The sequence below is a fragment of the Lissotriton vulgaris genome, chromosome 2_1, assembly GCF_964263255.1.
Source record: "Lissotriton vulgaris chromosome 2_1, aLisVul1.2, whole genome shotgun sequence".
NCBI classification, from domain to species: domain Eukaryota; kingdom Metazoa; phylum Chordata; class Amphibia; order Caudata; family Salamandridae; genus Lissotriton; species Lissotriton vulgaris.
This window is the reverse complement of record NC_141687.1, coordinates 982988479-983014975: the sequence shown is the minus strand read 5'-3', so window position 1 is coordinate 983014975 and position 26497 is coordinate 982988479. Positions and strand designations below refer to the sequence as shown.

General features: G+C 45.8%; 1 protein-coding gene across 1 annotated transcript in view; it reads left to right on the top strand.

Moving 5' to 3' along the window:
- LOC147731512 (retinol dehydrogenase 7-like) overlaps window positions 1-26497 on the top strand; it is a 251079-nt gene that overhangs the window by 151307 nt on the left and 73275 nt on the right. The window contains exon 3 of the mRNA XM_086956557.1: window positions 11741-12071. Coding sequence (XP_086812683.1) covers window positions 11741-12071 — 331 coding nt within the window. The remainder of the gene's footprint in view (window positions 1-11740; window positions 12072-26497) is intronic.

Here is a 26497-nt window from a genome sequence, read left to right as displayed (position 1 = left end):
AACTGAGTAATCCTTCTAACTCTGCCTGGAGAACTCAATGCTAGATTGGGGGTGGGCCTTTGGATGCATGGTAATGAGATCAATAAAAATTAGATGGTGATCAGTCCAATTGGATGGTAGGATAGAGTAGTGGGATCTTTGCAGGTGCTGCGAATTATACTGGTGGGGTGAGGAGGTCAATGTAAGGGGATAATTGGCCATTTAGCCAGGTTTCAATTAGAAAGCAGATGTCAATATTGTATCGAAAGATAGTTTCAGATATTTCAGTCGCATGCTTGATTGCTGATCGACAGTTTAGCAGCATACAGCAAAGCGTAAGTAGTGATCTTGGATCAGGCTGACTGGGTTGAATGGTAGTTAGTTGGACGGGTGGCCTGGGAGGGTGAGTGGTATTCAAGGTCCTATTTATGCCAAGGATGACCGGGATCTTGTGGTGACAGGGTTGGCTGGGCGCTTTCTCATAGGTGTTGCTCAGCATTTCAGCTTCCTGCTGCAACATTCCAGTCAAAGTACGTCTAGATTTGAGGTGGTGATGAATGTAGGAGATAGTTTGGCTAGGGGTGGGGGATGTGGGGTCAGATTGATAGTTTGTAGCAGGATTGGTGTTTACCATAGATGCGTGAGGTTGTGGCTAATCTTTGTGTCCATACGAAGAGACAAAGTGTCTTCCAAAATAGTGTTGATTTTGTGTTCTAGACTGGCTATTATAGGGATCGGTTGGGTCTGTATTGGGGAGGAACACAAGCTGGAACTCCTCTGAGTCTTGGGTATAGGCTAAGGTAGACTCCAGTTTGTTGTGTTGTGGAAACAAGCTAGTCAGAGTGAGTGTGCTATGGAGAGGTGGAAAGTAATTCTGGAGCCGTAGCCAAAGCTTCAAAGCTTCCCGGGATGCGAGGGCAATAGGAAGGGACAGGGAGGAGGTGGTGCATGGGAGGGTTGAGTCAGAATAGGAGGCGGTGCTGGGGTGGGTTCTCTGGGAGGGGGTGTGGGTGGTTGTGGGAGCGGCTAGCATGGAGGCGCAGACAGAAGGGAAGTAGGGATCAAAGATGGATAGGTTTTGTTCTGAGGCTTGTATTAGGGTGTTCCCATTTCTGATGCTAATGCACAGTTCACCACTTAATTTCTGTGATGGGGATATAGAGAGTTAGGTCTGTGAGGGACGTTGGTGGTAGTTATCACATGAAGGTGTTTTGGGAAGTTCACTCTCCATTTGGCAGGTTTCTTAGTGTAGAAGGTAAAGTCAGTTTTATGGCCTCCATGTGAGGAACTGCAGTAGATGTCTATATTATTATTGTCTCTGGATGATCTTTGAGGAGATGTTTGAAGTTTTTTTAAGCCTGTTTGGAGATGTTCATCAAAAATTTGATGCAGTATGCGTTAGGGCCATATCTTTCCATGACGATGATGCGTCAGGATATTGACCCAGCACTAGAGTCCTGAACTTGATATGATACTCGGATGTTGTTTCTGGAGGTAACCAATGTTAGGATTTAGAAGCCCCCAAGCATGGGTAGGATATCAGAGACAGCATGGACTAGCACGCATTAAGAAGCAGGTTCATTCCTTTACATGCTGGGTAAGATTAGTAGCATGTGATGGGTGCACTGCCTCGGATAACAGTATAGGCATAAATGTACAGTAAATGTGCTCACAACGTGGGTGGTTTATCAAAGGCAGCAAAAAACATGTTTTTTTTTAAACCTTTATTGAAAAAGACATGAAGATACAAAAGCAAACATACAGCCACTGCGGGTCGGCTGGCATCTGTCCCAGTACAATACAGGATAAAAGGTACACAGCCCTTCAGCCGACAACCCACAGGGCCCGGCGGCAAGTAGAAACCCATGTCTAGCCATATGTACATGTAAAGGAGAAGAGAAGGTTTTGGTTTTATCTTTTTTGGAAAACAACCCCCCAACCAACAAACATAAGAAAACTACTGCAAGGGCTCAAAATAGAAAGGGAACTATCTTGGTGAATCCTTCTGGAGAGGGGTACCGTGTCTGCAATGATATATTGTCAACAAACTGGATGTCCGGAATAGAGTGAAAGAGGGAACAGGTAGTAGGCAACTAAGCATGGGCGAATTTTGCGAATCTCGCGTTCGCGAATTTTGCGGATTTGCGAACTCGCAATCCGCAAAATCCGCTAATTCTCGCGAATTTGCAGATTTTTTTTTTTGTGTGTTCGCACGGGTTTCTGCCAGTTCGCGAGGGTTTTGTACAATTTCGCAAACGCGAACTTACCTGTTGGGTCGCAAGTTTTGCGAACTTGTTGTTTCTACGTGTCCAGCCTGTTTGGGACACTCTTCTTCATCACTGCCACTCTCTGTCACCACTGCCACTCTCTGACTACTCATGCCACCCTCTGGCCCACCCATGCCACCCTCTGTTTCATCACAGCACCCTCGGGTTGTCCAGTGTACATTATTGTGGCAAAGCAAAGCACACCTTCCCTGCCTCAAGTGACCTGAATTAATTTGGGGCTGATTAATGTGTCACAGAATATTTTTTTAGCTGGCACCTGCTTCCTTAGTGCTTCCTGATTAGTGATCTTTTGCACTTGCTAAGTGCTTTCATTGTTGCAAAATTAGTTACAACACCTGCCCTGCCCCAACTGACAATAATGCATTAGGGGCTGATTAATGGATTTGAACTTCCAGCCTGGCTCCTGCTTGTCTCCCTTAGCTGTAATTCAGGACCTTTGTGGCATATGTGTAACTATTCTGAGGGTCAGAGCAGGGTCACATAATAGTTGCAAGTAGGCAACTGTACTCTGAGGGGCCCCTCAGGAAGCACTACAGGAAATGGCTACTAATGATGAGCTTGAACTTTTGAACCTGGTAAGTAGTTTCAGTTTTGCTAAGATCGTATTTCTGCAATTTAGCGCTTATTCGCGGGGCGCGAAGTTGAACTGGGAAGCCGCGAACTCACGCGAACTGTGCGAGCAAGCCATAAAATCCGCTGCTCGCGGATTTGCGGATTTTGCGGGAAATTCGCGAATCTCGCGGATTGCGAATTTACCGAAAATCCGCAAAATCCGCGAGCGGAACGGATTTTCCGCCCATACTTATAGGCAACAATACGCAAATAGAACCTGGAAAAGAGGGAATGTCGTGCTAAGGGGACTGGAGACGTTCCGGTGGCGGCTCAATGGGAGGGGTGCAGATCTCACCCCGGTATTGATTCCACTGACCCCATATTTTACCCCACTTTTTGGGCCTTCCCCTGGCGATATATACTGTTTTTTCACGGAACATGCACCAATCCATGTTCCTAGACCAGGCAGACAGACTCGGTGGCTTTGCCGACCCCCACAATTGCGCAATGCCACGTTTAGCAATCATATTGCCCAAGGTGGCCCACTGCGTTTGGGCAACATTATAGTCGTTGGGCTCCCATACATTCAGCAGACATCTCCGGGCCTCAGGCAGAAGCGAAACACCTGTCACCTCAGACATAACACCATGCACATGAGTCCAGAATGATGCAACCGCAGGACATTCCCATATGATATGGAGGAATGTACCCGCCATACCACAGCCACGTTTACACAAAGCATCTGAAACAAACCCCATCCGCAACAATCGAGGACCCGTCATATACACTCGGTGTAAGATTTTTAATTGCACCAGTCTCAGACGAGCCGAGATCGCCACCTCCTTTGGAGAGGATATCGCCGCCTGCCAGTCCTCATCGTCAAGCTCCACTCCATCGCCGGTCCAAGACGTACGAAGCTGTACAAGAAGGTTTACCCGATGGTTTATTAATTTCTTATATATTAGCGAAATCGTACTGTCTGGGATATGCCCATCTAGTACTCTATCCTCAAGGGGCGAGGAGTCCAGGACGGATGTCCCAGGCACCATCACAGAAGAAAGGGCGTGCTGAACTTGCAGTGTTCGCGAGGGCCGAGTTGAAATTCCCGTTGCAGCTCCTCAAAAGATTTAATCTCGTCCTTCCGCAATAGATCACCAACCACACTAATTCCAATAAGGTCCCATTTATCGAACCCCTTAGTCGTCCACAATTCACCCAACTTTTCAGACGCATAGAGCGGAGTCGCCCGAGTGAGGGTATCCGACCAACCAGTGGCAGCGGTGGCGTTGTACCAAACCCTTACCGCGACGTTTGTAGGCCCGGACAGGTCCACATCAGACCGCTTCGAGTAAAGTGCCCTATTGTAGTCTCCGCCCGGAAGCAACCATTTATCCATGGCAAAGGCCGGATTAGCAGCCGGACCGTACATAGCATGGTTAGCCGGGCTCAGTTGTGAGGCCCAGTAATAACGTCGGATATCCGGTAACGCAATTCCGCCATCGTACCATGGTAGCATAAGCTTGGCCAAGGCAATCCGGGGACGGCCGGCCCACACCAATTTCCTTTGCAAGCTTTCTATCTCACGGAAGTAGCTGAAGGGCACTAGGTCTAAAGTGTTCTGGAGAGCATACAGAAACCTGGGAAGAGACATCATCTTGAATAAGGCCGCCCTACCCACCAGGAACAGAGGCAGCCTGTTCCAAGCCTTTACATCTGCACGTAGCCGAGCGAGCGGGGGAAGCAAATTGAGCCGGTATCTAGTCGTCGGGTCACGTGAAATGTGAATGCCTAAATACTTAAATCCTGTGGACAAGATCTGTATCGGAAAATTACGTGGTACTAGCGGGACATCATCCGTAAGCGAGTAAACACAGGACTTGGTCCAATTAATGGCTAGTCCCGAGTTCCTGCCAAAGGAGCTAAGAACATCAAATAGTACTCCCAAGGATTTCCGCGGGGAAGTAAGGTAAAGAAGAATATCATCCGCATAGAGCGAGATGCGATCTTCAAAACCTGGGGCCCACCTGATGCCCTTAAGGGAAGGCTCCCATCTCAACCAGGCTGCCAAAGGCTCCAGAGCCAGCGCAAAAAGCAACGGGAAAAGGGGACATCCCTGCCGCGTACCTCGACCCAAAGTGAAGGGAGCCGACACTCTACCGTTAACGACCACCTGGGCCAAGGGTTCCTCATATAGCAAACTGACCCAACCAATGAACACCAGCCCAAAGCCGAACTTAGCCAAAGCCGCCCATAAGTACGGCCATTCCACAGTGTCAAGCGCCATAGTGGCATCTAACGAGACCAAAATGGCCGGCTCACGCAGTGTATCCGCCCTCGCCAGCACGCCATGAAGGCGACGTAGATTCAGCGCAGTGTTACGGGCAGGAATAAAACCGGATTGGTCCGGATGCACCAGATCACTTATCACGGTTATCAATCGGTTGGCCAACACCTTCGCCAAAACCTTGGGTTCGACATTTAGGAGAGAAATAGGCCTGTACGAGGTACAGAACTCACGTGGTTTACCCTCCTTGGGAATCATCACAATGGAGGTGAGTCGTTGATCTCGGGGAAGCCGACCACTCTCTCTCGACTCCAAAAACATCGCGCGAAGATACAACACCATTTTGTCTGGGCACAACTTGTACAGCTCGATGGGCAGGCCGTTTGGTCCCGTAGCTTTACCCGAGCGAATGGAGCGAATAGCGAGCGCTACCTCATCCGTAGAAAAATCCGCCTCCATTCGCTCCCTATCAGATTCAGACAGACAAGGCAGGGCAATATCTCGAAGCAAAAGACGGGAATCCTCCTCAGGCCGGTCCGAGACCGGTGCATACACCTTTCGAAAGTGGGGGCGAACTCCTCCACTATCTCCAGTGGATCCGTCACACGTACCCCATCCTCACGCTCAATCACAGGCACCACACGACTCAATCTCTCCCTTTTGTCCAACCACGCTATCAACTTCCCGGCTTTATCGCCCACATCATATAGACGGCCCATTTGCTCCTGACTCATGGCTTTCGCAGCATTCGTGACCAAGGCCTTATAGTTAGACTGTTTTAACTGCAGAACATGCAACTTCTCCTGCGTAACTCCAGTTTCAAGTTCTCTCTCTAGAGTGACCACCTCGGCCTCCAGCAGTTCAACCTCCTCATTGTGTCGCCTCTTAGAGCCAGCGATAAGCGATAGCGCCTGGCCCCGTATCACAGGTTTAAAAGCTTCCCAGAGGGACACTGAGGATGAAACAGATCCCACATTCTCCGCAAAGTAAAGGTCCACGGCTTTAACCAACCCCGCTCTAGTCTCTGGAGTCCGGAGATCCCAGGGATTGATTAGAGCGATTCGGCCCCCAGCATTCAGATGGAGATCAATATGAACCCACAGCGGTGAGTGGTCCGAAATGCCTCTGGGCAAGTGTCAGGCCCCTCGGACCGTTGTGGCCTGGCAGCGGGTACAAGAAGATAGTCAAGCCGAGTCAGACTCCCGTGCGCCCCAGAGTGAAAGGTATATTGGGCCTGACCCGGATGCAGCATCTGCCAACAATCTACCATACCAAATGTATCTAACAACCCACTAAGACCAGATTGGGATGGTGTGAGCGTCCTGGGAGGGTGTCGATCCAGCGAACCATCCATCACAGAGTTAAAGTCTCCTCCCATCACTAGAAGCCCTTCGGGAAGCCCCAGCAACAATTTATCCAAGTCAACAAACGTGGTAGCCTGCAGGCCAGGGGGGACATAGACCGAAAGGACAATTACAGTTCTTCCCTTCCACCTCCCAACAATTGCAGCGTATCGACCCCTGTCATCCAAAATCGTGTCGTCTATCTCGAAGGGAAGGGAACTACGAAGCATAATACCAGCTCCTCTGGAGCCCGAAGTAAACCCTGAGTGCGCCACCAACCAGTAGCCCCTCCGATTCATAGCATGAAACGTATTCCCAACCAGGTGCGTTTCCTGCAGAAGTATGATGTCGGGAGAATGACGTTTCACATATTGAAGTACAATACCCCGCTTTATCTTGTCCCCAAAGCCATTGACATTCCAGCTCAAGACCCGTAACCCCCTACCCCCCATCCCGGAAGTAAGAAATCAGGTCCACCAAACCCCACGAAGGAAACACAGAAAAAGCAACAATACATAGCCCCAAATGCAGTATGAACAAAAAAAGGAAAACCCAACCCCCCTCCCCCCAAGCCCCAGAACAACTACCCCCCAGCCTGCACCCCTGCGAGGAACCAAGAAACCACCCCATTCAGCAGTGTGCCTGTCGCCCTACCCCAAGAACTAAACTACAGATGAAAAGGAAAAAAACACCCCCGGAGGAGGAGAAGTCCCGAACCCCCCGACGCCCCAGGGTCCAAATTATAAAAGTCATCGACCCAAAGAAGATGAACAAAATATTGTAACACAGTACAATGGAGCATACACCGGTGCCTCTACTCCTCCTGTTCCCGTCGGCCACCTTCAACACCACCAGTGTGGTCATCATTGTCTCTAGGCGTAGATAAAGTGTCCAACCAGTCACTGGCCACCTCAGGCATATCGAAGAAGAGCACCCGCTCATTGTGTTCAATGCGCAGTCGAGCGGGGAAAAGCATGGCATACTTCATGCCCAAATCCCGTAGTCTACGTTTCACCCCGGAGAACGCCAGTCTCTGCTTCTGCACCAGGGGAGTAAAGTCAGGGTAAAAGTTAACAGAGGTATTCTCAAACCTGGTGGGGCCGTTGGTCCTCGAAGCCTGCAAGATGGCGTCTCTGTCTCTATAATTGAAGAGCCGCGCAATGATGGGCTGCGGGGCCGTCCCCTGTGCTTGTCTGCCGCCCGGAATCCTATGGGCGCGTTCCACAGCAAAAAGCTTGCTCAAGCCTTTAGGGGCAAGATGATTAACGATCAGGTCCTCAACAAGAAGGTCCGGCGATTGATCTGCCGATGTCTCCGGAACTCCGATAATACGTATGTTATTTCGCCTAGCACGACCTTCGAAATCCTCGAGGCGGCGAGCAAACCGTTCGCTAGAGGATCGAAGGGTGCGGACCTCGGTCTGGAGCTCGGATACATCCGAGGTGAGACTGGCAGTCTTAATGTCCAACGACTTCACCCTCTCATTGGTTTTCCCCCGATCTGCCCTGATCAGGCCCACGTCCACAGCCACTGTGTCGATCTTGGCCGACAAGGTCTCGTATTGTTGGCCCATCGACAATTGTATGCTGGCGATGGCTCCCATAATGTCTCGTAGAGTCGGTTCTTCCGACTCCGGGGTGCCACTACCCATGCCCTCCGAGGTTTTTGCTGTCCCACTCGGCAAGCCCTTGTTCCGAGCAAATCTGTCCATAATGGAAGCTTGGGTCCCGCGACCACGAGTTGCAGTCTTGAGAGACCGTTTGTCACCCTCAGACTTAGCCGCCATAGTGGATAGCCAGCCCCGCCGGGGCTTTCGAGATCTGGTGTAAATGGCTCCCTCGAAGGAAAACTCCACAAGGTGTTGAAACACAGGGCACAGTGGGGATCAAGCAGGGAGTTGCAGTAGCCAGCAGGCTCGTGATCAGCTATCTCCAATCCTTGCGGCCAAGGAGAAACGAAACCGAAAGTAGGTCCCGGGCAACCGTCTCATGCCACAGGCCGTTGTTGTTCAACTATTTTCGGGGTGCTCCCAATGACCAAGGTCCGGGATAAGCCACGATGTAGGCCTCGGGGATCCAGAAGGAGCAAGTCGGGCATCCGGCGTCCAAATCAAATTCTGAAAAGGGTCTTCCAGATCAGGAGAGTCGCGGCAAGAAGAACCCGTCGTCTAAACCAGGATTAGTGCCAGGATAGTCGGTGAAGGCAGCGAGGGTCTCGGGAGCTCACAGCTCACGCGACCATCTTGGATGCGCGCTAAGCTCCTTCTCGGCAGCATAAAACTTGCAGACATTGAGAGGCAAACTCATTCCTAAATGCACAGAGTGGGATGAATTGCATCTGATGGTGAGACATCTTAAGATACCAGCATAGGCATAAAATACAGTGTTTTTGAAGAATGAGTAAAAAAATCACTATGTATGCAAAAATAGCAGTGTTGACTAACGTTGTAGTCATAGAGACTCAATATACGCGTATCACCATGCACACACCATATAGGTATACCTTAATAGTATAGGCTAACAGTGTAGACTTAAAGACACAACAGTATAGGAATAAAATAATAGATAGATGTTCTTGTCAGGCACAAAAGAGACACAATGCAGGGAGTCCCCAGATGGAAGGCAGAAGATGGTGTCTATGCGCAGCGAAACCCCAGATTCCAGGACACAGTTGGGAGACAAAGCTGGACATCACCAACCCAGAGGCAAGGGAGAATAACTAGTGCAGGGAGAAGGCAGTGGGTGCCATAATGAGGGTAGAAGTTACTGAGGGAGCAGTAAGCTCTGATTTGGGTACTTTGTGCACAATTATGTTAGTTGCTCACCTTTGAAAGAACTAACATGAGCAGAATTGTCAATAGGAGAATAGTATTGATCGACAGAGCTCCAACAAGATGCTGCATCTTGTGAGGAGAATCTGGAATCTAGAGATGTATCCCAGAGTCATGATTCCCTGGTCTCTCAACAAGAAGCTGGGCTTCACAAGGGCAGTCGGGGGGACACAGATCTGCACCGGTGTGAGCATTGGGTGGCCGGTGAGTCTTTTATGGTGGACTTTGCTATCTGGCTACAAATGGAGCGGGTATAGCACGGGCATCATTCTGTCTTTTTATGTACAGTGTTATTGGGGAACAACCTTTTCAACGCAACTTTTACAATGCATGCCTTTACACTGGGGGCGCTCTAGGATAGGGAATAGATTACATTTACTATCCAACACCTTCCTTACTATCCACGGGGACTGGAGTTGGAATAGTAAATTAAACTATTCACTATCCAGCACCCCTCAACACTATGCGTTGTAACGGCATGCGTTGTAAAACTTGCAATGTAAATGCATACGTAGTAAAAGCATGCGTTGTAATGTCATACAACCGTGTTATTTCCCTTTGCTTCCTGTGGAGCAGCATGGAGTGCTTTTTTTGTCCACTACACCAGAGGCACTGTTCGGGATGTGTGGGGAGGAGAAGTGCAGGGGCACAGCAAGCTGATCAGCTCTTCAATGGATGTATGCCCTTGATGTGTGAGGCAGATTGTTATGGTGAGGTTCGACTGAGAAGGTATGGTCATTCCTCATTTTCTGTGATCTCCTACTGTAGGAAGGAGCAGTCCTTCAGCAGTGTTTGTACTTACTGGAAGGGAGAAATGGGGAAATGGGCAGACAAGTTGTAGATGTTATTTGAAATATGAATGTCATGAGATAAAACATTAGCATAGCGCACTATGTTGGAACTGCTTTCTTGCTACACACGGATCCTAGTTTGAACTCTGCATAAATGCAGTTTTTTTATACTAAACCTATTTTACTTTACAGGTTGATGTAGGCAACAAATAGTTCAGTTCAGGTTTTGTTCAGGGAGTGTGATGTTCTCTACAGTTTATGATAGGCTACACAAAGTTACAGATATTTACACAACAAACCTCAAAAAGAGTCATTACACCCCAATTCATTTAAAATTCTGATCAGGAACGCTAATTGACTTAATGATAAGATCAAAAGAAGGGCAGTCATGCAGTTTGTTAAGAGACAACCCCTGGGCATTCTTTTCCTAGAAGAAGCTCATCTCCTGTGCACCAAATGTAGGTTCCTACGCCACTACGGATATGACAGGGTTCACCATGTAAGGTTTACATCTCTCTTTAAGGGTGTTGCGAAAAGGATCCACAGGTTCTTCCCCTTCATTGTAGATCAATCCAAGGAAGACCCATAGGGCAGATATGATTTGGTCACAGGCTTCATCACTGTCAAAGATGGTCATCGTTGTGTGTATACTCCCCACCCACTTTCCATGACAACACACTGAGAACTCTTACCACTATACTAGCTGACTTATCATCTAGCATGATTATAATAGTAGGGGACTTCAATATGGACATTGGAACATTGAAACGCTGAACCTCAGGGGGAGTCCAAAGACAGGGCTATCCATAAGAAGCATGTAGACGGCTAGTCAGCAGAAACGAATAGAGCACAAAGACTCGCAACCGTGAACTGGGTATTCCTGCATTAATTGATTGTGTATTGGAAGTCTATGTTTTCCATGTAATAAAGTATTTGTCTTTTCTACAAAGAAAAGCAGTGGGCTTAACATGTATCTTATTGAGCTGCTCCAGGGATGGTATTGAGTAATCCCCACAGTAACCTCCCTGAAATACCTGTGGCTGTCCACCCTTGCTACTACTGAGAGTCAAGTGCAGAAAGAGTTGTACTTGTCCCAGTTTGAAGAACCAGAATAGTGCAGGCCCCAGGGCAGCTGTGGTAAAAGGACTCAATACTCACAATTGTGGCCATGAAGCCCTTATTGGCCCTGTGGACTGCTGAAAGGGGTCTGACAAAGTGTATCCGTTAACTTGTTTGGCAGAGTTACCAACAATGGAGGGGTTAGTCACCTGAAATTTCTTACGGTTCCTGAAATGAGAATTTACCAGGGGATTTAGTGATCCCATTCCCAGTTCCTCTGGTGATTAACAATTTCCTCCCAGGATTTAGCCCAGAGAGTTCACCAGGCTCAGCTAATATTTGCCAACTGGAGATGTTCCTTAGACTAGTATCAAACAACAAAGGAGAGAGAAAGGGTTTTCTTGAAGGGAATACTCCTGGTCCACTTGTAATATAGTAATCAAACAGTTGAAGGGGTACACCCTGGAGGCACCTTGATGTCTCAGGATTACACTGTTCCTTAGACTTCAAATATTTCTCAATTCAAAAAGAAAGCGTTAACCGATTAACAAAATAAATGTCAAATGAAAGATTTAGAATAAAAAACAACTAACTTCTTATTTGTTTGCTTGCAGTTTTTCCTGATGAAACCCGAGCTGACAGGCTTTTTGGTCACATTTTGTTTCTTTACCGTATGCTGGTTCATCAAAGACAGTCTCCGAGTCAGTGATATGCATACGAAGTATGTATTCATAACAGGCTGTGACAGTGGCTTTGGAAACCTTCTGGCAAGACAACTTGACAAAAACGGAGTTGGCGTCATTGCTGCGTGCCTGACCGAAAAGGGAAGCCAAGACTTACAAGCTTGCTCGTCGCCCACACTGAAGACAGTAATACTGAATGTGACAAACCCTCGAAGCATCGACCAGGCTGTGGAATTTGTTGCAGCAGAGACTGGAAATAAAGGTAAAATGTGCATTTGTTTTTAAATGACACAATTACACAATCTAGTTGGCGAAATGTATCTTAGATAGGCGAAAGCAGTCCAAGTTTTACAAATTTGCTGAGAATATTTTATTGGACCAACAGGGGCTTAACACAGGCCCCTCTGCCCCTATGGCAAGGTGACTCTGACTCACACATAGACATCAATTCACCAAAATGCTAGGGTTAGCAGAAGTAACATCACACACCCTTTGACCTTAATGACATCACAGGAAGTGAGATAATATGAACTTTGACTATAAATCTTCCACATAACCTTAAACCTAAGAACATCACAAACATTACCATCTGAAGTTTTATAACAACTGAATGATTAATAGAAGCAAACAACACAGGTAAATGTGCATTGTAAATATGATCTATTTTAGGGTGCCCTCATGATATGACAAGGGAATAATTACCTGAAAATGTAATGCTGGGAATAGGGGTAAAGTGCGTATGACTGGTTTGGGCAGCCCGAGGGGGCCAACCAAAGAGTCATTGCGCACTTAGGTGTGGGCAGAACACTCCTCTCCTGCCCTGCTCCACGTGAGCAGAGCAGGCCCGCCCACCGGCCCGCCCACAAAGGAAGGAAACTAAAATGTATTATCCTTTTATGTTTCCTTTCGTTACACTGTTCAGAGAAGAGGTGTGACTGAGGGGGCGACACTCCTCCGCCACAGCAGAGGAGCCGCCCCTGCTAGTGTGGCAAGAATTTCTTTTCTAGGTCCTGGAGTAGAAACATAAGCATAGCAGCACATGCTCACTTTTCGCTCACTTGCATTCACTTACACCACTCTCATTCACTCACTCTCGCTCACTGTCGCTCGCTGTCACTCAAAGTCACCCTTTCTCTAAATCTCTCATTCTCCCTCACTCTGACCTACTCGTATTACTCACACTTTCTGCCTGATTTATCACTACCTTTCCACCGTATTACAAGTGCAATGAGATATGATGTACTTGTAATATGGTGATGGGTAATCCACCATGTTCGTGACGGAGTAACCCATCCACGAACTCCAAATCAGGCCATCTGTCTCATTAATTCTCACTGATTATCTGCGCTCTTTCTCACTCACTTTCACTCACACACAAACAGGGTCAAGTAGATAGACATGCATGCTCACACATACAGACACTCTCTCTCACAAGCACAATGTCATCCACATGCATATAGGGAAGGTCACATTCCAGATCATGGTGCTCCACTTTTTATAACACTTAAAGTGAATATTACATTACTATTCACTATTAGTGTAGTAAAAAGTGAGCAAAAAACAAAGAGGTTGGATCTTGATGCCAATAAGGACGAGTCACCCCTGTGTCCTTGGCACTGATTCTGCTACCTCTGAGGCCAAGGGTCGCAAAGCCGGTGCCAAGGCTTCCAGGGAGCCAGCCACAGGTCGCAGCTGTGGTGACTCCTAAATTGTGCCTGCTGGAAATGTGTCATATTTTTGCTTTCACTGCCCTTTTTTTGCTGAACCCATTTTTAATGACATTGCGATTCTGCACACTTAGGGCCCGATGTAGGTAATCTCAGATTACTGATTCTTAAATACCGAATCATACCGATTCGGTATTTAAGAACAGGCAAATGGAATGTAGGTATTTTTACCGAAAAAATTACCGATGGGCCTGGAGGCCCATAGGAATGAATGCCAATTACCGAATTGATATTTACCGATTCGGTAAAAGGGGGAAACATTGAAGGGTGGCTGGGTGTCACTTTGACACCCTGCTGCACCCCTCAATTGTGTATGGGTGCAAATGTTGCATATATACATGCCCTAAGGGCATGTATTTCTGCAACATGGCACTGTTGGAAAAGCAAAAAAAATGCTTTTTCCAAGGTTTTCATTATTTACCACCAACTTGTAGTTAAATAACGAATCCTAAAAGGGGAAAAACACTCATTTGAGTGCTCCCTACATAGCAAAATCGGTAATTTACCGATTCGATATTTTAAGGAATCAGTAATTTACCAATTCCTTAAAATACCGATTCGGTAAATTACCGAATCAGTAAAATGCCCACCTACATCTCATTTTCCAAATACTGGTCGGTAACGACCGAAATTACCAAATTTTGGCCGTTACCGACCGGTATTTGCCTCCCTACTAATTGGTACTACCTGTAGCCAGGGCCTGCACATTAAATACTGAAAGTGGGCTGTAGCACTCATTGTGCCAACCACTAAAGTACCACTCTAACATGTCTCAGGCCTGCCACCACAGCCTTGGGTGCAACTCTAAAATGACATTTCGATCTGGCAAAATAAACCTTTTCCAGACCTAAACCTTCCTTTTAAATACTAACACGTCACCCCAAAGGTAGCCCCTAAAGGTTCATAGGACAGGGTGCATGGTATTTAAAACGTAGAACATACATACTTATGTTTTACATGTCCTGGTAGTATTATTAAGTAAGTTTCCTATGCATAATAATGAACACCGTTGCATACTCATGACATTATATTCATCCCTTAACATTATTTATGCATAATATTAAAAATAATAATAATAATCCCATGAGGTGCAGGCCGCTGGGGATACAACTTTGAGCTTTCAAGCTAATACTGATATGAATCAGTAGGAGCAGTTTTTTTGTGCAGTCATTCCTTTTTATATTCGACCAGTAATGTCATTGTAGTACGAAGATAAAACATTTTAAAAGTGTGTATATAAGAAGACAGCTTCCTAAATTTGTGTTCAGTTCTGAAGAAAGGGATTATCAGTCAGCGTATACTGGGATTGTTCTTGTTCAAATATTGCTTTAGTTGTTGTGTGTTTCCCCAAAACTTATCCATCATTGATATGTGCCTGCAATGTTCTTCTTGTTAAAGTGGCAATGCGTCACGTGTGGTCTTATGTGGTGCAATTTCTGCTGTACAAGATAGTCCTTTAAAAGCATAGTTTTAAGAAAGTAATTGATAAAAGCCTCTTATGCAAGCTTGACGGGTATAGTAGCATTTTGTAATTCTCTAATTGAGTGCAAAGTGCATAGTGTTCAAAGAAGGAGGGAATTGTAGCCGCCTGTTCAGATTCATTTTAGGGGTAAAAGTCCTTGCCAGTTAATCAGGTGTAGCAATGCTATGTTTGGTCAGTTTTATCAGTTTTCACGCCTTTTCTTTCATTACAAGGTGAAAATTGGGCCAGTCTTCTGTCTACTGTGGTGAGAAATCGTGTGAAGAGGCGGTTTAATTGCATAGCAGTTGGATCAAAGCAGGCCTGCACCACCTGTCTGCATCTTGGTTGAAGATGGGACAGAGCAATATGCGTCGGTCTTTCAGTAGACTTGTACATAAGTACACATTATGTGAAGAAGATCTTCCCTTCCATTACCACAGAAGCGACAATTGATAGGTCCTTGATTTCTCTTCCAGGGAGATAGGTGAGGAAGGATCGAAGTATGCCCAGGCGGTGTCTTAGGAATTTCTCCTTTACTAGTACGTTGATGTTGGTATCAGGCGCGGTTCCTGCATATGGGCATATGGGGCGGAGCACCACCAGTCTCAGAAGAAGGAGAAAGAGATCGAAAGGAGACTGGTGGTCTGAGGCACTCTGGTAGCAGTGCAGCAAGGCAGTGTACAAACACACACTGCGCATGTGTGGTGGATGTCCGATTTCAATATCGCCCAAATCACGCGTGTGTCTGTGAGGCTGTGGTGAGGGCAAGCAGGCGCTACCTGAAGCAGCTGGTTTTCCAGGACTTCGGTCAGATTTTCGGCTCGCCCGGATCTCTGACGTAGCTAAGCTCAGAACATTCTTTTAGTTCTAGGATCCCGCCTCCTCCTCTGACTAGATGACTGTTGATACAGTCACCCTATGACAATAGGAGGCGGGATTTCAAGTACTGCTTCCTGCGCTGGTTTCGTATTTCCCTCCTTCCTTTAACCAGTTTCAACCCGCTCCGAGAGAAACCCCGTGATCAAGCTGAAAACAATGAGTAATTAATGTGCTTTTGGTAACAGTGTACTCACAGCAGAGTGTATATTGTACTCACCCTTCAAGGTGTGGTTTGCATAGCGTTGCTCTCACCCCACTGCACAATCACAATGAATGTAGTCAAAACAAAAGCAGCACTTACAACGCACTTACTCCACATCAGGAGGAACCGGTCACTTATTCCTTCCCATACAGCAAGGTGTACGCAGCAGACCTGACAATACAATTACCTATATCGAGGTTAACAGTGAGTGCATTCATCACCTTAGCACTGCAGCATCCATGCACGGCTCAGGGGAGCCTACAGACCACTCACCTCCACATACCTGACATTGCAAGGTGAACAATGCACTCTCCACACAGTTCAGCCGGAATCACAGGGCACTCATCCCCCGCAGGCTCAGGCTGTACTGTGTACACACCCTTCTGCAGGTTGCACACTAGTTCACAACTGACAACCGAACTGAAGATATAGTGAGCCCTACAACAGACCGACAATGCAGTAGACACACAACGGGGTGACAGGCACAGTGCATCTCCCCACAAAAAGGTATGGAGCGTTAGCACAGTCCCTCCAGGTACAGCGCACTAAACAAGCACGGGGCGTCCCTCCGAGTATGCAGCACGCTCGACCTTTAGATTGAATTGACAGTTCCCCTCTCCATGCCTCGAGCCGCACTTCCTGAATCCTCCCCTGGGATCCTGTGACGGGCCTGGACGAGCTGCTAATGCACCAAGCATCGCTCCTCCTGGAGTCGGAACCTCCTCTGCAGAAAAGTGCGGCTCGGTGTGGATCGGGGGGGGGGGAGCAATGTTTTTGACTTTTGAGCATCCGAGATCGGTTAGTACATGTGAGCAGGAGAGGCTTGCAAGTAAATGAGAACTGTGAGTACCTGGAATGCATGAGTACTTGAGATGTTGGGTAAAGTAACACATGTGACGGTTGTAAAAATAAGTGTGAGACTGCAGCCAGGCCTGTGTGCTTCATCCAGGGTGTGCCAGTGTTTGAACCCTCAGTGCTGTGCTGGTTCTAATTCTGGTTTCTGTTATGGTGTGTGGCTTGCCAATAGTCCCGCTATAGCGATACATTTAATTTATATTGCAGGGTTGATCAGTGCACATTCTGTAGGCGTAAAACGTACATATAGAATGTCCCCCGATCACCTCTGCCTTTCAAATTTCAGCATGTCCTTCTTTCCAAAATGTTTTCACTTTTAAGTGCTGCACCCGCCTCACCACTTTCGAAAGTCACCAGCCGCTACTGGTTGGTAGTTGTTCCCATGTACTTGCAGAAGCTGGTCTGATTTATAGGTAGAATGGACTTAGTTGAGGCCCAAGATGTAAGTTCTTCCAGAATTACCCCTGCATAGTACTTGGCGTCATTGTCAATCAGGGTGACAATGCAGTAGTTTTTTGCATTGCCCTTGTCGCCCTGTATATGAATAGGGGAAAATATTGATCCCTTCAAGGATTACGGAACTGTTTCATCCTTCAGTATCTGTTTATAGAGCGATACCAAGATTTTAGACAAATGCAAGGCGTCCCACTTATCCAAAATGGGCGGAATCCTGTTTTAATTAATGATTTAACTTATTTTAAATATGTATCTTATGGAACAGTTATTGTTTCTGGTATATTTTAGGTGTGGACTGATAGGTTTGTAGTGGTGCAGAGTGGGAAGGTAATTAATTGAAAAGCAAACATTAATTAATTGATTTTTTTATATTAATTTTGTAAAGTGATTTATTGTTTTTAGTTTTTTAGATTGATATACATAGTTTATGTTAATTAATATGTTTTTTAATTGAGTTTAATATTTTACTGCAGTCATGGGGTTACTCATATATGTAATGTGTTGGAAGTGAAGTATTTTGCCTACTCTTTCTTAGACTGCAGTATGAATAGTAAAATTAAGTTCTTCGTAGTTCAACACTATTCCTACTGTTGTGCTGAGTGGACTGGTAATTGTACATTTCACCCCTCCAAAATCCAACACTTTCTCTACTTATGCACAGACTCGAGTGGAAATAGTAAATTTTAATCCTCCAAAGTCCAACTCTTTCCCTACTATTGGGCTGGTTGGAGCGGGAATAGTAAATTGTACCCCTTCGAAATCCAACGCTTTCTATACCGTTGTATTGTTTGGAGTGGGAATAATAAATGTAACCCCTCCAAAGTCCAACACTTTCCCTACAGTGATGTAGACTGGAATGGGAATAGTAAATTTCACCCCTCCAAAGTTCAATGCTTTCTCTACTGTTTAACTGACTGGAGTAGGAATCGTAAATCTAACTCTTCAAAAATCCAACAGTTTCCCTAATGGTGCAGAGACAGGAGTGGAAATAGTGAATATTATACCTCTGAAATCCAATACTTTCCCCACTGTTGTCCTGACTGGAGTGGAAACAGTAAATTTCATCTCTCCAAAATCGATTGCTTTCCCTACTGTTGCATTGTTTGGAGTGGGTATAGTAAATTCGACCACTCCAAAATCCAACACTTTCTCTACTGTTGTTCAGATTGGGTTTGAATAAAATATATAATATTCTTCTACATTTTATAGCATTCATTGTTTTTTAAAACGTATTTTATTGTTTATAGTTTTTTGTAAATGTGTTTTTTCAACATGTATGTTAAATACATAGAAATATGTAAAGTGTAACATAATTAATAAAAGTATGTATTTTACAATACAAGATATATTTCAAATGTATTACTACAAATATATATATATATATATATATATATATATATATATATATATATATATATATATATATATATATGTATATGTATATACATATTTTCATATTGATACATTTATATAATGTATACTAAATATTTTGTATTAATTAAGTTACTATATCACTATGCCATTGGATTCAAGCTTGCCAGGCTGATGGAGGTTGATACAGCGAAAAAGCACCAGGATGCTTGCTTAGGATGATTGTTTACGCTCCAGAAGGATCTGGCCGGGCTGTTAGGTCTGGACTGTTTCAATGGGGAGAAGGGTTGCGACTGATTTGCATATGGCTGAGTCCAAACTGCAATGGCATGGTGAGCAAAAAATTCAATGAGCCATGACGCATTTCGGACGGATCACCTTCCTTGATCACATATATGTGTATATATATATATATATATATATATATATATATATATATATATATATATATATATATATATATATATATATATCCAGAAAAAATCCAAGTATTGACTGCCTCCACCAGATCGAGAGTTGCGTCGTCTTAATAGGACTCCTTGGATTGAGTCCCTCACACTTCTTTCCACAAACGACCACGCCAGGTGAGATTTTCAAAGTTTCTTTATTGCCGCTGCCAAACGCGTTTCGACTACACAGTAGTCTTGATCACTGGTTGTGATTAGAGGAGCGCGCGGCCATTTTAAATAAAGTTTTGTTCAACATCACATCCGACAGTGACCACATGTCAACTGACAGAAAGGACAGACTTCATTTTACCCATTTAGTACAGAAATAGTGTTTCTTCACATTTTCTTTAACATAATTGTACAAATTTGGTTAGAAACGTGTATGTATTGCAAGTGGTTGCTAAACACGGACAATTCATTGCTTCATATTAACATGTCATATTACGAGCTGTTTTCAAAAAAACTTTATCAACAGTGCCACATGTTGACAAAGAGACAAGGCACTTTGCCAACGCTTATCACCAATTCAATGATGTGCAATTGGAAAATTTGGCCCACATGGTCGGTTACACACCCATCATTCTTAAAGTGCCAATACACAGTCAGCTGACCCCACAGCCTGTGGAAATAAAAAACATACTTCAGCCTGGTTCAGTAGCGCTTGAGTATAAAAATGTTTTTGTACAGTTACAACAAAACTGCATTCCGTTGACCCAAAACAAATTTTACATTTAACCATGCTTTTAAGGTGGAAAACTAAACAGATTTAAAAGAGAATATCACCCTTCTTTTGTTTGTTTAGCTCATTGTTCCCAATGACTCATCATGATTACTTCCCAATAAATAAATTGATTAAAATCTGCAATCAATTATGGAAAATAAACAATTTGTATATACCATGTTAAAATCATGTACACAAATATATCTATATATACAATGTATATGTTCCGTGCAAATCCGCTATGTAATGTGCAAATTTCGCAAAAAGGGAAAACATCATTGGTTGAATGGGAGCGCATGGTTTGGGCCAGGTTTTCAAAATTCAATGAGCCATGACGCATTTCGGACGGATCACCTTCCTTGATCAAATATATGTGTATATATATATATATATATATATATATATATATATATATATATATATATATATATATGTATATATATATATATATATATTGCTGCTCCAAGGACACCAGTCACTCTATGGACGGGTGCCATCACCCGTTGGTGCGTCGCATAATATTCAAGCTTCAAAGTTTCCCCCATTTACCAGGAAAAAGAGACAGCACTCGCGGGATACTTTAGCAAAGCAGTGTTATTGATTTCGTTGACAGACGCGTTTCGGTAATTTCCTTATTCTGTGTCTACGCGTAACAAGCAGCGCAGCGCCATTTGTAACTCCCAAATTATGGAAACAAAAATAGGACTATAAGCGACCCGCAAAATTGTGGGCGCCATCTTGGAACATTTTTCAATTCATTCTTTGTATATTGCTATTGTTTACACAGATATATGGCTTACATTCAACAACATATATATAAATGCCATTTACGTTTATCAAGTGTATTCAAAACCGTCAGTTTGACAGATCTAATCTTGCCGTGGATCAGCAATGGCAACCATTGTGGTTGCCTGCATGTTCTATTGTTACCATCTAACAAACGAGTTACATTTCTTACATACTATAACAAACATTGTGGCTACCTGTGTCTCAGTTGTTTAATTCAATACTATTTATGTCCCATCTTAAGCAAAAAAGGAAATTCAAACACCTAGGAAGTCAACACACATAATGTCAAATACTATTACTCTTCAAGAATACTCGTCTTACAGTACAAGAAAATCTTAACCATCATTGTTTCTAAAGTTCATGTTTTCCTATACACCTAAGTGTACTGCCAATTTTTCCCCACCGTTAAGGCCCTCCGGGCTTTTTGTTTGCAAATCCACAATATATCTGGACTCTAATCTGCGCAACCTTTGCAGTCTGTCCCCACCCCTAGCATTTTTAGGTACATGGTCCAGGCAAAAATATTGTAACATATTCCTGTCACTCTTGTGCTTGATGAAAAAATGGAGAGCCACCGGATAAGTAAAATCCTTGTATGTGATGGCACGTATGTGCTCTAAAATTCTCAGCTTTACACAGTTGATGGTGCTACCCACGTATCTCATCCCACATGGGCATTTTAAACAATAAACTGCAAACGTGGTCTGGCAAGACATGAATTTGTTGATCTTTTTACCATCTTTCAAGCCCTTAACTTTGTAGGACAAAGTGCGTTTGCTGGCCGAACACGCTTTGCACTTTCCACAGGGAAAGAACCCTTTTGCATCGTGCAATGTACCTTTTTTCTTTACAATTGGTTCTAGGTGACTTTGGACCAAGCCGTCCCTCAAGGAGCGTGCTTTCCTGAATGTGATCAGAGGGTTCACTGGCACATCATTTCCAATAATATGATCTGTTTTCAAGATATGCCAGTGTTTTCTTATGGTCCCTCTGAACCAGTCAGCATCTTGTGAGAATGTGGTTATAGTGCGAAATATGCCATCATCAACCTTTTTATCTTTCTTCTTAAAAAGATCCTCTCTCGGTATCTCGGATACTTTCTGGAGAGTAGTTGTTAGCAGTTTCGTATTGTAGCCTCTTGCTAAAAATCTATTGAGGCTGTCCTTGGCTGCTAAATCAAAGTCAGAGCCTACTGAGCAATTACGTTTAAGTCGGAGAAACTCTCCGTATGGTATACTGTTGATCAATCTGGAGGGGTGGCTGCTTAGCGCGTGTAATGTGCTATTGCCCGCTGTTGGTTTTCTATAGAGACAACAGGTTGTCATATTCTCTTGGATCTTAATTTGAAGATCGAGGTAGTTAGCTGCCACCAAACTGACCTGACCAGTGAATCTCAGATTATTCTCATTTAGATTTAAATATCTAATGTATTCTTCTCCCTCATGTACTGAACCATTCCACATCAAAAATAAATCGTCAATATACCTATACCACGATACGGTTTTCTCTGTCCATATTCGATTCTCTGGCGCCCAGGCTACCTGCTCCTCCCACCAGCCCACGAATAAATTTGCGTAGCTGGGGGCGAAGCAGGAGCTCATGGCAGTTCCAGAGATTTGTCTGAATAATTCCCGCCTGTAAAGGCGAAACGCGTTATGGCGGCGGCAGGCTTGCTGAAATAAACACGAAGGTTTAAGCACTGAAAATTTGGGTCCGTTCTTTCGTCAGCGCTGGAGTGTTGGGCTGAGGCGTCTGCCTTGGCTGGTGACGAATTTTCGTTCATATATATATCTATATCTATATCTATATCTATATATATATATATATATATATATATATATATATATATTACCTACTGGCGGTCGCCAGTAGGTATATATAGTTAGGATTTTTTCTCTATGGGACTTTTGAAAATTCTATGTCTAATAACTTTGGCGTTTGTGGACGGAATCGGCTGAAATTTGCAGGAAAATGGCACATTTTGTTTCTGAGCAGCCCCTGAAAATGTGGGGGGTCCCAAAACGCGTTTTTAACATTGAGTTTTCCATAGGGCGTTTGGCCTCACTTTTAGCTCGAACGGCTGAATGGATTTGCACGAAACTTGGCAAAATTGTAGGGACTGTTAGCCCGATGTGCCTTTGCTGGGTCTCAATATATGTGCTCCAGTGGATTTTGAGAAATTAACGTTTTAAAAACAGATATATCTGTGACAGCGTCCCGGGTAGCGCTCCGGTTCGCGAACTTTTCGCGTAACGGAACTTTGCGAAGCGAAGCTGATTGGCTCTCCGGTGTCTGTCAACATTCTAAACAGTCCGGAGCGGCCGCCATCTTGTCTCTCGGTAGGATCGAGAGACAAGAGGAGGAGAAAAACGAAGGGGGAATTTAATGAAAGGGGGCAAGGTAGACCCTTCTTGACCCCCTAGGAATGATGTTGGGGTTATTAAAGGGTCCCGTGGGGCAAATAAAAAAATATTGTTTTTTTGCGGTAGAAGCGCTTTCCGGTTCGCGAACTGTGTAGCGAACCGGGACGCGAAACGGGAATTCGCCATTTTGTGTTTCGTTTTAATTAAATTACAAGATGGAGGAAAAACAATGTGAGAAATGGGTATAAGGGGGTATGGGAGACGTATCCTGACCCCCTATATTTTCTGAGGGTGGCTGAGGATGCTCATATATGTTGATACTTGTCTTCCAGCGGCTGCGCGTGAGCGTTTTTTGTTTTTTTTTTGCTGCGTGACGTCTGTTAACGTTCGATTCGAAGGAAATCAGGAAGTGTTGACCGCCATTTTGACACTGCGAGTAAATATATTGTTAAAAATAATTGTTATAAATTAATCCGTATTGATAAACATTGTCTGCGCCATCTTGCTTTTTTTCCAATGGCACACTTTTGTCGTGCACGGCAGCCATTTTAGATGCCTTGACCAGACCCACTCTCTGCACGCCGCCGATCGTGACGTCTGTTAACGTTCGATTCGAAGGAAATCAGGAAGTGTTGACCGCCATTTTGACACTGCGAGTAAATATATTGTTAAAAATAATTGTTATAAATTAATTCGTATTGATAAACATTGTCTGCGCCATCTTGCTTTTTTTTCAATGCCACACTTTTGTCGTGCACGGCAGCCATTTTAGATGCCTTGACCAGACCCACTCTCTGCACGCCGCCGATCCTCAGCATGGCTCCCCACCCTCGCAAGCATCTCCTCCACGCATGGGTCACCCCCGCTCTCTGTCTTATGCATGGGCCATAAACCTCCCCACATCTGCGCTGCTCTTCCCTGAGAATCACACCCTGTGCCCGCCCGACACCTCCTTTTCACCCTATTCACTACCGCACCCTCTGACATTCCTCTTCCTTTGTGTCTGATTGTCCAGGCCGGTCCCAGGCTATCACGTAGCCCTGCGGATGTAGTTTATGGCCTCAACTGTAAAGAATCACCCCTCTTCAAAGGAGTTACAGTAGATCAAGGCCCCCACCCGATGAGATCCGTCACACCACACGCGTTCCTACTATCTGATAACGATCCTGTATTGTTATTGGGGAGGGGATTCTCACTGTGAGGGTGTGTGGGACCGAGCCTGAAGCGGAAGATTCCAGGGATGCCTTTTTGTACATCAAAGTCTTCACAATTATGTGTCACATTAAAAATATATAGCACTCCAACAAAGTAGTAGGATTATAACATTTTAATAACTTATAAATATATACAACGCACCAAAAACAGTAAACACGTTAAAAAAAAATTTTTTAAACAGAAGCAACAATGGTCAGCAGCGGTCTGTTGTGCAAATAGTCCGAAGGCAGCACAACGCGCTCAGATCTGGACGGCACCCAGGTGATGTCCTTTACTTGCCGCACTGGTTTTGGCATCCTACAATGCTGGTCCGAAAAACGGCGTGGGGCGCCCCAGGGGGGGGGAGGCGGCGTGAACGGGTCTCCCCAGGTGGAGGCTCGTCTGCTGTAGCGGGGCGCCCCTTTAGCGTTTCACTTTCCATTCAGCGGTTTTCCGCCCGCTTTTGCTGCACTGTGCCTCGTCAGTAGCGGTCTGTTGTGCGAATAGTCCGAAGGCAGCACAACTCGCTGAGATGTGGACGGCACCCAGGTGATGTCCTTTACTTGCCGCACTGGTCTTGGCATCCTACAATGCTGCGCCGAAAAACGGCGTGGGGGGCCCCGGGGGGGGGGGGGGGGGGGGGAGGCGGCGTGAACGGGCCTTCCCAGGTGGAGGCTCGTCTGCTGTAGTGGGGCGCCCCTTTAGCATTTCAGTGTCCATTCAGCGTTTTTCCGCCCGCTTTTGCTGCACTGTGCCTCATCCGCCATTCAGCTGTTTACCGCCCGCTCTTGCGGCTACAGCGTCTCGCTCACCATCTAGTTGAATTGCGCCCACTCTTGCGGTGCAGCGATAGGCGGCTGCCACAGGACTCTTAAAATGGCGGCCGGCTCTTCGGATTTGGGCCTGGTCCACTAAAATGGCCCTGGGACACCTTGGAACTCGGACGCTTGTCTGCTAGGGCTTGGGCCCCATTCTCGAAAGCGTCCCCTCAGCCTTGAAGATTCTACAAAAGTCTTGGGGGCCCCCGACTCCCGCAGGCTTCCGGTGGGGAGCGGCTGCCATGATTGCTTGCGGAATGGCCACGACGGAGCTACGAGATGGTGGTGCTCTCATGCTGATGCCAGCTTCAGTCTGAAACATCCAGAAACACTGTAGACTATCAATTCGATGAGTTCCGGTGGAGCCCCAACGTGACCCGGTAGGGAAGAACTTGCCACCCCCTTTTTTGAGTGATGGTTCTTGTTGCCTGTCCCCTCTGTTGTCATCTAACGGAACCTTTTTAGATTGCCGAGTGAGAAAAAAAAAGGTGGGGCTTTCATCGTTTGTGAAAAAAAATGTTTCAATCCAATGAAAAGTGTTATTTTTAGGTCATATGATCAAGCATTTCATCATTAGGAAACCAAAAGTAAAATGAACCAATGAAAAGTTTTATAAACAAGTCACATGACCTGTTATGCGGCTTTGGGCTATAAAAAGCCTGCAAAATCCGTTGGCCTGTGAGGCGGCGTCAGTAGCGGACCGATGTGCGAATAGGCCGAAGGCAGCACAACGCGTCGAGATCCGGATGGCACCGAGGTGGTGTCCAGCAAGTTGCCGCACTGGTGTGGCTATCCTACAATGCTGCGCCGAAAGACGGCGTGGGGTGCCTGGGGGGGGTTTCGGGGGGGGAAGGCGGCGCAAACGGGCCTCTCCCCCCTCCCTAGGTGGAGGCACCTCATGTGCAGTGCGGCGCCCTTTGCCGTTTCACTCGCCGTTCAGCAGAGTTGCGCCCGCTCTTGCGGTACAGCGACTCACCCGCCATCCAGCTGAATTTCTCCCACTCTTGCGGTACAGTGACTCGCCCGCCATCCAGCTGAGTTCCGCCCGCTCTTGCGGTACAGCGACTCACCCGCCATCCAGCTGAGTTTCGGTTACTCTTGCGGTACAGTGATTCGAACGCGCCGAGATCCGGATGGCACCGAGGTGGTGTCCAGCAAGTTTCACTGGTGTGGCCATCCTACAATGCTGCGCCGAATGACGGCGTGTGGTGCCCGGGGGGGGGAGGTGGCGCAAACGGGCCTCTCTCGCCTCCCCAGGTGGAGGCGCCTCATCTGCAGTGGGGCGCCCCTTAGCGTTTCACTCGCCTTCCAGCTGCATTGCCCCGCTCTTGCGGCTACAGCGTCTCACCCACCATCCAGCTGAATTGCGCTTACTCTTGCGGTGCAGCGAAAGGCGGCTGCA